The sequence below is a fragment of the Gorilla gorilla genome, chromosome 1 (genome assembly GCF_029281585.2).
Source record: "Gorilla gorilla gorilla isolate KB3781 chromosome 1, NHGRI_mGorGor1-v2.1_pri, whole genome shotgun sequence".
In the NCBI taxonomy this organism is placed as follows: Eukaryota; Metazoa; Chordata; class Mammalia; order Primates; family Hominidae; genus Gorilla; species Gorilla gorilla.
The window spans coordinates 106,861,224-106,874,237 of NC_073224.2; the positions used below are offsets into that span (position 1 = coordinate 106,861,224).

The following is a 13,014-nucleotide window of genomic DNA, read 5'->3' on the forward strand; positions in this document are numbered from 1 at the left end:
ATACCTTTTGATAGTATATTGATTTTTTACCATAGGCACATGGTACTGTTTTTGAGGCAGGGTCTTGCTCTGTCCCCCAAGGCTCGAGTGAGGCTGGTGGAACACAGCTCACTACAGCCTAAACCTCCTAGGCTCAAGGGATCCTACTGCCTCAGCCTCCCAAGTAGCTGGGAGCATGGGCACGCACCACCTCACCTAGCTAAATTTTTGATTCTTTGTAGAAATTAGGTCTCACTCTGTTGCCCAGGTGGTCTCGAATTCCTGGGCTCAAGTGATCCTTCTACCTTGGCTTCCCAAAGTTTTGGGATTACGGGTGTGAGCCACCATGCTCAGCCTACGAATACCTAAAAAATATTTTTAAGGTGGGTGTGGTGGCTCACGCCTGTAATCCCAGCACTTTGGGAGGCCAAGGCTGGCAGATCACCTGAAGCCAGGAGTTTGAGGAGAACAGCCTGGCCAATGTGGAGAAACCCCATCTCTGCTAAAATAAAAAAAAAAATTAGCTGGGTGTGGTGGCATGTGCCTGTAATCCTAGCTACTCAAAAGGCTGAGGCAGGAGAATCCCTTGAACCTGGGAGGCAGAGGTTGCAGTGAGCCGAGACTGCAGCACTGCACTCCAGCCTGAGTGACAGAGCGAGACTCTGTCTCAAAGAACAAAAACAAACAAAACTAAAAAATATTTGAAAAATAACATCACTATAAGATAACTTTAGACAACTCAGTTTATTTTGTGTATCATATCTGGCAAATGTTGTATTAAGAACAGCCCAACATGCTTTTGAAATTTTGCCCCCTTTGGATCATCATTAAATCATTACATAATTGAAGTCATACAAATGAACTGTAATACTACATTGAGCAAATTATAATCACAGTGGAATATCTGCTTGGGAATTACAAGTGTCATGTATTCAAAACAAATGAAATGATGTGGGGTACTATCTACATTATTGTTCTCTATAGACTGTTAAGAATTGACTGTCCCTATAAATTTCTGATAAATATGGGTATTGAGAGTAGTTGTAGTAAGCAATATAAATTAATGTTATTGATGTAGGAAGAAAGTTCCCAAATGTGTAAGATTTGTTGTTGATTGTCTTTTTTTTTTTGAAACGGGGTCTTGCTCTGTTGCCAGGCAGGAGTGCAGTGGCACGATCTTGGCTCACTGCAGCCTCTGCCTCCCAGGTTCAAGCAATTCTCCCACCTCAGCCTCCCGAGTAGCTGGGATTATAGGGACACACCACCATGCCCGGCTAATTTTTGTATTTTTAGTAGAGACAGTGTTTCACCATATTGGTCAGGCTGCTCTTGAACACCTGACCTCAGGTGATCCACCTGCCTTGGCCTCCCAAAGGATTTTCTTTTCTATAATGGATTTCTTTTATAATCTTTCTAGAATGAAAATACCCTTTAGAAAAGGTATTTCCCAAGACCCTGAGAATTACCAGAGAGGTTATTTGACTAACTCTAGTCTAGTGAAACCTCACTTCCCTTGTTCCCTCTCCTCCCACCAAACAATGACCAAATTGCTAAATGAATGGGTCCCTATCACACTGGGAAATATGGAAGTGGAGGAAGACAGTCAGAGGGAGGGGAAGATCAGGCAAATTCCAAACAAGGGCAGAAAGAGGAATGAATAATTTGGTGCTAATGTGAGTGCCTACAAAAATACTTTCTCTATTTCTCCAATTATATTTGGCTTCAGAAAAAGGGTTCTGAAATTCAGTAGTCAGTTAGACTTAGTTTTTCTCTGACTGTAAACCCTGTTGAGAGGTAACTATCACCACATCAGTGTAGAGTTCTCCAAGTGGGCTGTGTATGTTCTAAGGTGACTCCATTTCTCATTGCAGAAAAACGCCTGTCTAGGGGCATCTCCCACGCCAGCTCCAGCATTGTTTCCCTGGCCCGGTCCCATGTCTCCTCCAATGGTGGGGGTGGGGGGAGCAGTGAGCACCCCCTGGAAATGCCCATCTGTGCCTTCCAGCTTCCAGATCTCACTGTATACAATGAAGACTTCCGCAGCTTCATAGAGAGAGACCTCATTGAGCAGTCCATGCTGGTTGCCTTGGAACAGGCAGGTCAGTGAGTGCTTCCTCTCCCACACTCTTCCCTCTACTCTCCACCTACAGGCAGCCTTGTGGAGGGGCTGGACTTGATCGGTAGCTTCCAGTTTAAGTGTGTTATCTGATTGCAAAGTCAGGAGTCAGTGGGATAAACTTGTGCTGTCAAAGAATGGATACAGATTAGATACTTTACTCTGGGAATTTCCTGGTTGATGGAAGAGAAACCAGATACACATGTGAAAAGGCCTAGGAATCAATACCTAGAAATCAATACATGAAAAAAATACAACTAATTATAATTGGCCCTGGAACACCCTTGTGAATAGAAATGACCAATGCTGTAGATGATGCACAGTAGTGAACCTATCCCCCGAAATGTATTTACGTTTGTAATTGTGTTTATCTTAAATTATTGTTAAAATTAATTCTTATCATAGGGTGAGGCAGCTGGGAATTTTGGAAAAGCTAATCAGGCATTAAAATGCTTGCGTGGGATAAGAACTGGAGTTAGATGAGGGCATGGAAAGGAAGCTTTTATTTTTCATTTTGTAACCTTCTATACTAACCATATACATCTATTTGTAATTTTTTTTTAAGTTGGTAAATTATCTGGTCTGGGGAGTTTATAAGCCAGTTTTTCATTCAGTAGTTCAAAAACTATGCTCCACAGTAGTTCAAGAAAACTTATGCATCACTCATAAGATATTTTCCTCATGTAAATAAATGGGTTGGCAATTGTGGGATGACTGTATGGAATTAAGACTTATTTTCTTGGATATTTTATGTACTTTATCTTATTGCTTATTCCTTTAAAGTCACACCCCACACATGATGACATGCTGTCATATATGCAGATGATACTCATAAGACACCTTAAATACATGCTTTGAGTTGTTTTTGTTTTGTTCATGATGGATTTTTGCTGAGCTTTGTTGCTGTGATACATACTGGTCTCCTGAGTGGAGGGAAGGAATCAGGGCCAGTCCAAGCAGTCAACAGTTTCAACTTATGTCCTTGGCCTCGTCATTTAACCCAGGGTTTCTCAACCTTGGCACTATTGACATTTTGGTCTAGATAATTCTTTGTTTTGCAAGCTGCCTTGTGCATTATATCATGGTTAGCAGCATCCCTGGCCTCTACCCATTAGATACCAGTAGCATCCTGCTACCAGTTGTGACATGCAAACATATCTTCAGTCATTGCCAGTGTCCCTTTGGGACAAAATTGACCCTACTCACTGATCTAACCAATTGTGCTCACAAGATTCTGACTGACTAGATATAAGTGAAGAAGATATAAAGAGTAATCAAATGATGGTTTTATTCTGGGTAGGCCTCCTAGAGGAGGCTGCTTTGGAGTCTGTTTTAGAAATAGGAAGGTGGAAGGGCTTCATGGATAATCTCCTTTTCCTCCACTATCTTGTTTCTACAGGGCGTTTGAACTGGTGGGTGAGTGTGGATCCCACCTCTCAGAGGCTGCTTCCTTTGGCAACTACTGGAGATGGGAACTGCCTCCTGCATGCAGCCTCCCTTGGTGAGTCTTGAAAGCAGTCCTCCATTCGCCTGCAGAAAGGAAGCAGTTGAGTCAAATATCATGTGTAGGACTTGATCCAGATAACCTTGATCTTAGGCGGAAATGATGGTTCAGAGCGAGATTGTGCATGCTTACGTGTGTGTCTGTGTGTTTATGTTGGCACAAGAGGAAATGGGAGTGAGCCCTACCTTTGCTAGTGAGATAGTGAAGAGAGCACAGATATTAGCTTGGGCTGGCTTTGAAAGCTGACCCCAGGAGTAATGAGTAGGAGTAAGCCAGCAGTGTATAGCTAGATGTGTGTATGTGTACAATTCTACCTAATATTTATTCTTTTGTTGTATGAAAAAGGTATGTTTTTAGCAGTCCTTTGTAACACACACTTACTTTATTTTATTTATTTATTTAGTTTTTGAGATGGAGTCTCACTCTGTTGCCCAGGCTGGAGTACAGTGGTGTGATCTCAGCTCACTGTGACCTCCACCCCTGGGTTCAAGCGATTCTCCTGCCTCAGCCTCCCAAGTAGCTGGGATTACAGGTGGGAGCCACCATGCCCCACTGTAAATAGGCTTCATATTTAAAGTAAGGGCTGGGCTCAATGGCTTACGCCTGTAATTCCAACACTGTGGGAGGCCAAGGTGGGCAGATCACTTGAGGCCAGGAGTTTGAGACCAGCCTGGCCAACATGGTGAAACCCCATCTCTACTAAAAATACAAAAATTAGCTGGGCATGGTGGCAGCTGCCTGTAATCCCAGCTACTAGGGAGGCTGAGGCAGGAGAATTGCTGAATCCGGGGGCCAGAGGTTGCAGTGAGTGAGCCGAGATCGCACCACCGTACTCCAGCCTGGGCAACAGAGCAAGACTCTGTCTCAAAAAAAAAAAAAAAAAAAAAAAAAAGGTCAGGCGTGGTGGCTCACGCCTGTAGTCCCAGCACTTTGGGATGCCAAGGTGGGTGGATCACCTGAGGTTGGGAGTTCGAGACCAGCCTGGCCAACATCGTGAAACCCTGTATCTACTAAAAATACAAAAATTAGCCTGATGTGGTGGTGGACACCTGTAATCCTAGCTACTCGGGAGGCTGAAGCAGGAGAATCTCTTGAACATGGGAGGCGGAAGTTGCGGTAAGCCAAGAACACACCATGGCACTCCAGCCTGGGGGACAGAGTGAAACTCTGTCTCAAAAAAACCAACCAAAAAAACCCATAAAAAACCAAATAAACAAAAAATTAAGTCAATTTACAACTTAATATATTATTTGCAGCCTGGTGCCATGGCTCACACCTATAATCCCAGCACTTTGGGAGGGTAAGGCAGGGGGGTCACTTGAGGCCAGGGGTTCGAGACCAGCCTGGCCAACATGGTGAAACCCCATCTCTACTAAAAATACAAAAATCAGCAGAGTCAAGCTGAGGTATCTTACCATTATGCTTTTTTGCCACAGGAATGTGGGGTTTCCATGATCGGGACTTGATGCTGCGGAAAGCTTTGTATGCACTGATGGAGAAGGGAGTTGAGAAGGAAGCGTTGAAAAGGCGCTGGAGGTGGCAGCAGACACAGCAGAATAAAGAGGTGGGAGAGCGTGGGTGGGAGCGCCTTGTTTCCTAAAGTTACCAAGCTGCCAAAGTCACCGGGTGCCTGCCAGTAGAAAATATTTCCAAGTGTTTAGGTCAGTGTGACTCCCCTTATGATCCTGAAAATTGGAGAAAATGCAGTTAACACCAATGGGGTAAATGCCTTCTGATGTGGTCATGAGAATTGGTGGTGGGCATGAGACCTACAGAGAGGTTATCTAACATCGTGCTTTTCTCCCAGTAGGTGCTTTATAGCTTTTAGTGGCAGTGTTTTGCAAAATGAGTTATGACAATTCCATAGGATTTTTGTATTGTTTTGTTTTTTTGCTTGTCATAAGGCTAGATCAATTTTTAAAGACTTACGTTTTCAGCCCCTATAGAAATGTGAATGCTTAAAATCTTTTTGGACATATATACCATTTGTTTTTCATATACTCAGTTTTAGTTTATTTTAAATTTTAAAAAGCATAAGGAACCAGCATTCTAATCACACACACACACAAAAAGCATACCTATTTAATTGAGTCTGAACAGTACTTCTCAGGAGTTTGTCAAATGTTGAGGCTGCTGTTATATAAGGCAGTAACAACAGATTGTTTGTACTTGCCCTCTCCAAAACGGGTTGCGCAAACTATGGCTATTTTGTAAAAAAAAAAAAAACAAAAAACAAAAAACAAAAAACCAAAAACCTTTTATCAGAACACAGCCCTGCGCATTTCTTGGATGTTTACACGTGTAACTGCTTTCTTCCTCCAACAGCACAGTAGTAACATGTGGCCTGCACAGCCCATACTTACTGACTACCTGGCCCTTTACAGAAAAAGTTTGCTGATTACTTCCCTTCAATAATGACATTATGCCTTTATATAAAAATAATGAGGCTCCCTATTTCCTTTTCCTGTGATTCTGTGCTATGTTTATATCTCCTGCTCTTTATGTATATCTATTTTTTTTTTGCCATGTTATGGCTGGATCTTTCTGGCATTTAATATGGCAATATCTCTTCAGAAACTTTCCTTTTTCGTCCACCTTTCTTTTTTTCTCATTTTATTGCTGTCATAATTTGACAATATAGAAGAGGTTTTTTTGTTTTAGTTATTTAGAATTTTATATCCTGAAGATTTAATATGTAAGTAGAACATGCTATGTTTCTTCCTCAAAAACAAATAATCCAGTTGTTAAAAGTAGATGATATTAAGATCAGAATCCTCTCCTTGAGCAGCCAGTCTTCCCCAGAAGATTCCTGAGGGAAATAAACCCACAGGGGCAAGGCCACATAAGTGACATTCTTTTTTAGCACCAAAAGCTTGGCTGGATCTCGTGGAAAGCTTTTGCCTGAGCTAGAGCTAGCCTAGAATTTAGAATCCAAAGCAAATCAGTAGTCAGTTTTGTGGTAGTCAGCTTTGTCCTCTTCACTGTTGAGTTCAGATAATACCGGAACCTTAACCACTGCAGAGGCAAGAAAAGGCCAAACCAGAACATGCCAACTATTAAGTAGAAATGACAGCAACACCCAGAAAATTAAGTGTGCCCAATTCCAGTTATTAAAGCAATTACAGTTATTATTCTAAAGATGGGGTTAGATTATAATGGTATTTAGCCAGGAAACCCAGAAATACCCATGTTCTATCCTTGGCCAGCCAGCCTTTCCCTCTCAAAGTCAGCCTTTCTGTCTGAAAGTCCCCAACATGCATAGAGAATAGTGGCTAGTAATGGAGCAATAGTTTTAGTCCTTTTGCTCAGCACAGTGAAAGTTCATACTGAAAATGTGGCCTTCATAATTGTCTTAGCTTAGACCATTCATAGCATTATACCCACCTTGGGAGTGGGAATGGTAGGAGGAGGATAATGAACTGGGGAAGCTTCCTTTAGCTCCCCAGTACCAAAACCACACTAAATAAGTTTTGATTTCCTGGGCTTCCTTGTTTTATGTTGAAATTGGTGGTGAGGCTCAGTAATAGTTTCTTAAATGTTAAGGCTAGAAGTGTACACCACCTAGTGGCTGTGTACATTAAAACAGGAAGCAGAAACCGGTGAGGAAGAGGGAGCCGGATCCCTCTGGATGTGTCTATTGGAGTGACTGCAGCACTCCATATAGAACCTGGGCATTGCTCTCTTTATTTTTAATTGAAGTAAAATTTGTGATAGCATTTTACAAATTGAAAATAGCTGTGTCATTTAAAAAATTCCCATTAAATTTGTTCCCAATACCCCTCATGTTTCCAGTGATTTCCTTCTACTCTGTCAGTGTGCGGTTGAGCCGTATAGATTCATTTTAATACTAATGTCAGCCAAATAAAATTAATAAGTTAAACTTATTTCCCTTATCATTATATACATCCTAAAGCCAATGTATTTTAAAATTGCTTGTACCATTGCCTGCTCTCCTTTGATAAAAATTGTAGTTTCACTTAGCATATGTTTATTGATTATAGTCACAAAATAGACCTTGGGTGTATTGCATAAAACATGATCCTAGCATAGAGGAGGAGATGGACATGTAAATACATAATTGCAACAGGCTATCTCTTACAATAGACGTCTCTATAGCAGTTAATGCTGGCTGGATGCGGTGGCTTATGCCTGTAATCCCAGCACTTTGGAAGGCCAAGGCAGGCGGATCACCTGTTGGTAGTTCGAGACCAGCCTGGCCAACATGGTGAAACCCTGTCTCTACTAAAAATACAAAACTAGCCAGGCATGGTGGTGTGCACGTGTAGTCCCAGCTACTCAGGAGGCTGAGGCAGGAGAATTGCTTGAACCTGGGAGGTGGAGGTTGCAGTGAGCCAAGATCATGCCACCACACTCCATCCTGAGTGACAGAGCAAGACTTTGTCTCAAACAAACAAACAAAAAAACAACAACAACTCTATAGCAGTTAGGGAGAGAGGATACAAAGGAAGGAGTGGATGATCTGCCAAGGGAGATTTAGGAGACTATTTAGAGGAATGATACCTGAGTTCTGTCCTAAAAGTTGAGAAATTGTTCACAAGGTTGATAGAAAGTGAGCTACTCCAGGCAGAAGGAACAGCTTAGACAAAAGCTCAGTGGTATAAAACAACATGGTATATTTCAGGAACTACAGCTGATTCAGTGAGATATATCTGACTAGAGAAGTGGGTAGGGGCCAGGAAGTAGGCTTTGTATGCAGCGCTTCTACTTGGGAGGCTGAGGCAGGAGAATCGCTTGAACCCGGGAGGTGGAGGTTGCAGTGAGCCGAGATCGTTCCACTGTACTCCAGCCTGGGCGACAGAGTGAGACTCTGTCTCAAAAAAAAAAAAAAAAAAAGAAGGTATCCAGGTGTGGGGTGGGTGAAAGAAAGAGAGGAATATTAGATAATTCCTTGGTTTTGAGCTTGGATGTTTGGGTGATAGTTGGTGCTATTCACTAAGGTAGGAAAATAGGAAGAAGAGTGGGTTTGGGAAAAAACAGGAGTTCTATTTTGACTTTACAGAGTTTGAGGTAGCCATGGGCAGGTGGCAGTCTCCAGTAGGTAGCTGGATATATGAATATAGAAATTAAGAAGTCTAGGCTGAGTGCAGTGCCTCATGCCTGTAATCCCAGCATTTTGGGTGGCTGAGACGGGCAGATCACCAGGTCAGGAGTTCGAGACCAGCCTGGCCAACATGGGGAAAGCCCGTCTCTACTAAAAATACAAAAATTAGCTGGGCCTGGTGGTGGGTGCTGTAATCCCAGCTACTCGAGAGGCTGAGGCAGGAGAAGCATTTGAACCCGGGAGGTGAAGGTTGCAGTGAGCCGAGATTGTGCCATTGCACTCCAGCCTGGGTGACTCTGTCTCAAAAAAAAAAAAAAAAAAAAGGAAAGAAAGAGAAAGAAAAGAAATTAAGAAATCTGGGCTGGAGATAGATGGTATATACCATACAGATGGTAGTGGATGAGATTATGGCAGTAGAAGAGATCACCCAGAGGGAACCAAGGTGAAAATCATTGACACACCACTAGTATTTTGGGGGCAGACAGAATTTAGAGGAATAGAAAGTAATTTTATGGACGCTAATGGCAAAGAAAATTTAAAGAGGAAAATAACCCACGTGAAGGCTAAGATGGGAACCAGGGTCCACTGAATTTGGCAATTAGAAGGTCATTGTTCTTTGCCAAAATCAGGTAGGTGAAATGTTATGTGGCAGGTGGGTGAGCAGGATGGAGGGCAGAAATGGGACAGATTGCAGTAGGTCAAAAAGAATGGATGATAAAGAAGTGTAATAGTCATAGACTATTCGTTCATGGATCTTGACCTGTAAAAGAGATAAGAGATTTGACTTTGTGGTACAATTTGTAAACCAAGTGCTAAGGGATTAGGGAGTAAGTAACAGTGAATAAGGTGGAATAGGTATTGCCTCTTAGAACCCAGCCTCTAATTGCCCAATGTCCCCTGCCTGTCCTTCACACAGTCAGGGCTGGTATACACAGAAGATGAATGGCAGAAGGAGTGGAATGAACTGATCAAGCTTGCCTCAAGTGAACCCCGAATGCATCTAGGTACCAATGGAGCCAACTGTGGTGGGTAAGTATGGCTAAGTAGGGGAGGAGGAAACCTTCATAGAGTCCTCATTGGGCTTCCACAGCCCAGTGTCTAGAGAGCTCTGTGCTAAGAGGATATTAGAAGGAAAGAGAGGAACTATGCTAAGGGCACAAAAGTGTGTAACAACATGATATGTTTAGGAACTACAGGTAGTTCGGTATTGAACTGGAATATAAAGTAGCCCATCTAGACTTTGGAAACTTCAGGACAAATGACCCAGTATCTTCAGTAAGTAAACTGCAAGGAAAATAAAAAGGGACAAGGAACTTGTAGGTTTAAATGGACTAAAAAGACATATCAGGCCAGGTGTGGTGTTTCACACCTGTAATCTCAGCACTTTCAAAGGCTGAGGCAGGAGGATTGTGTGAGCCCAGGAGTTCGAAACCAGCCTGGGTAACATAGTGAGACCCCATTTCTTTTTCTTTTCTTTCTTTTTTCTTTTTTTTTTTTGAGACAGAGTCTTACTTTGTTGCCCAGGCTGGAGTGCAGTGGTATGATCTCTGCTCACTGCAACCTCTGCCTTCAGGGTTCAAGTGATTCTCTGTTTCAGCCTCCCAAGTAGCTGGGACTACAGATGCATGCCACCACGCCCAGCTAATTTTTGTATTTTTATTAGAGACGGGGTTTCACCATTTTGGCCAGGGTGATCTCAAACTCCTGGCCTCAAGTGATCCACCCACCTTGGCCTCCCAAAGTGCTGGGATTACAAGTGTGAGCCACCATGCCTGGCCAGTGAGACCACATCTTAAAAAAAAAAAAAAATTAGCCAGGCATGGTGGTGCATGCCTATAGTCCCAGCTACTTGGGAGGCTGAGGTGGGAGGATTGCCTGAGCTGGGGAGGTCGAGGCTGCAGTGAGTTGTGACAGCACCCCTGCACTCCAGCCTGGGTGACAAAGAGAGACCTCTGTCTCTAAAAGAAAAAAAAGACATCAACCAGTTGGGATGTGTGAACATCATAAGACAATTAAGGAAATGTGAACAATGTCTCTGTGTTTGATTATTGTTAAAATTATAAAATGTGATATTAATGGTATAGTGGTTGTTTAAAAAGGTAGTCCTGGCCAGGCACAGTGGCTCACGCCTGTAATCCCAGAACTTTGGGAGGCCGAGGTGGGCGGGAATTCGAGACCAGCCTGGCCAATGTGGTGAAACCCTGTCTCTACTAAAAATACAAAAAATTAGCTGGGCGTGGTGCTAGGTGGCTGTAATCCCAGCTACTCGAGAGGCTGAGGCAGGAGAATTGCTTGAACCCAGGAAGCAGAGGTTGTAGTTAGCCGAGTTCATGCCACTGCACTCCAGCCCTGGCAACAGAGTGAGACTCCATTTCAAAAAAAAAAAAAAAAAAAAAGGTAGTCCTTTTTGTTTTTAGAGATAGAAACTGAAATAAAATAAAAATGGATGAAATTATATACTGTCCAGGATTTGCTTCAAAATTATCTGGTGGTAGCCCCGTGATGGGGGAGGTAGGTAAATAGATCTGAGGTGTAGTAAAACAGGTTGACCAAGTGTTGAAGATGGCTGAATAGGAACAGCTCCAGTCTACAGCTCCCAGTGTGAGTGATGCAGAAGAGGGATGATTTCTGCATTTCCAACTGAGGTACCGGGGTCATCTCACTAGGGCTTGTTGGACAGTGGGTACAGCCCACGGAGCGTGAGCCGAAGCAGGGCGGGGCATTGCCTCACCTGGGAAGCACAAGGAGCTGGGGAATTCCCTTTCCTAGCCAAGGGAAGCCGTGACAGACGGTACCTGGAAAATCGGGACATTCCCACCCTAATACTGCGCTTTTCCAACGGTCTTAGCAAATGGCACACCAGGAGATTATATCCCGTGCCTGGCTCAGAGGGTCCCATGCCCACGGAGGCTTGCTCACTGCTAGCACAGCAGTCTGAGATAGAACTGCAAGGAGGCCGTGAGGCTGGGAGAGGGGCGTCCGCCATTGCTGAGGCTTGAGTAGGTAAACAAAGCGGCCGGGAAGCTCGAACTCGGTGGAGCCCACTGCAGCTCAAGGAGGCCTGCCTGCCTCTGTAGACTCCACCTCTGGTGGCAGGGCATAGCTGAACAAAAGGCAGCAGGAACTTCTGCAGACTTAAACGTCCCTGTCTGACAGCTTTGAAGAGAGTAGTGGTTCTCCCAGCACGGAGTGTGAGATCTGAGAACGGACAGACTGCCTCCTCAAGTGCGTCCCTGACCCCCAAGTAGCTTAACTGGGAGACACCTCCCAGTAGGGGCCGAATGACACCTTATACAGCCCGGTGCCCCTCTGAGATGAAGCTTCCAGAGAAAGGATCAGGCAGCAACACTTGCCGTTCTGCAATATTTGCTGTTCTGCAGCCTCCGCTGGTGATACCCAGGCATACAGGGTCTGGAGTGGACCTCCAGCAAACTCCAACAGACCTGTAGCTGAGGGTCCTGACTGTTAGAAGGAAAACTAACAGAAAGGACATCCACACCAATACCCCATCTGTATGTCACCATCATCAAAGACCAAAGGTAGATAAAACCACAAAGATGGGGAGAAACCAGAGCAGAAAAGCTGAAAATTCTAAAAATCAGAGTGCCCCTTCTCCTCCAAAGGAACACAGCTCCTCACCAGCAACAGAACAAAGCTGGACGGAGAATGACTTTGACGAGTTGAGAGAAGAAGGCTTCAGACGATCAGTAACAACAAACTCTGAGCTAAAGGAGGATGTTCGAACCCATCGCAAAGAAGCTAAAAACCTTGAAAAAAGATTAGACGAATGGCTAACTAGAATAAACAGCATAGAGAAGACCTTAAACGACCTGATGGAGCTGAAAACCATGGCATAAGAACTATGTGACGCGTGCACAAGCTTCAGTAGCTGATTCAATCAAGTGGAAGAAAGGGTATCAGTGATTGAAGATCAAATGAATGAAATGAAGCGAGAAGAGAAGTTCAGAGAGAAAAGAGAAAAAAGAAACGAACAAAGCCTCCAAGAAATATGGGACTATGTGAAAAGACCAAATCTATGTCTGATTGGTGTACCTGAAAGTGACGGGGAGAATGGAACCAAGTTGGAAAACACTCTTCAGGATATTATCCAGGAGAACTTCCCCAACCTAGCAAGGCAGGCCAACATTCAAATTCAGGAAATACAGAGAACGCCACAAAGATACTCCTTGAGAAGAGCAACTCTGAGTTACATAATTGTCAGATTCACCAAAGTTGAAATGAAGGAAAAAATGCTAAGGGCAGCCAGAGAGAAAGGTTGGGTTACCCACAAAGGGAAGCCCATCAGACTAACAGCAGATCTCTTGGCAGAAACTCTGCAAGCCAGAAGAGCGT

At 43.7% G+C, this 13,014-nt stretch overlaps 1 protein-coding gene across 2 annotated transcripts in view; it reads left to right on the forward strand.

Moving 5' to 3' along the window:
* OTUD7B (OTU deubiquitinase 7B) overlaps window positions 1-13,014 on the forward strand; it is a 72,824-nt gene that overhangs the window by 41,272 nt on the left and 18,538 nt on the right. The window contains exons 4-7 of one of the 2 annotated variants that reach the window (XM_019021615.4): window positions 1,851-2,078; window positions 3,495-3,596; window positions 5,036-5,163; window positions 9,578-9,690. In XM_019021615.4, coding sequence (XP_018877160.3) covers window positions 1,851-2,078; window positions 3,495-3,596; window positions 5,036-5,163; window positions 9,578-9,690 — 571 coding nt within the window. The remainder of the gene's footprint in view (window positions 1-1,850; window positions 2,079-3,494; window positions 3,597-5,035; window positions 5,164-9,577; window positions 9,691-13,014) is intronic. The other variant, XM_063695367.1, reaches the window with a different exon arrangement.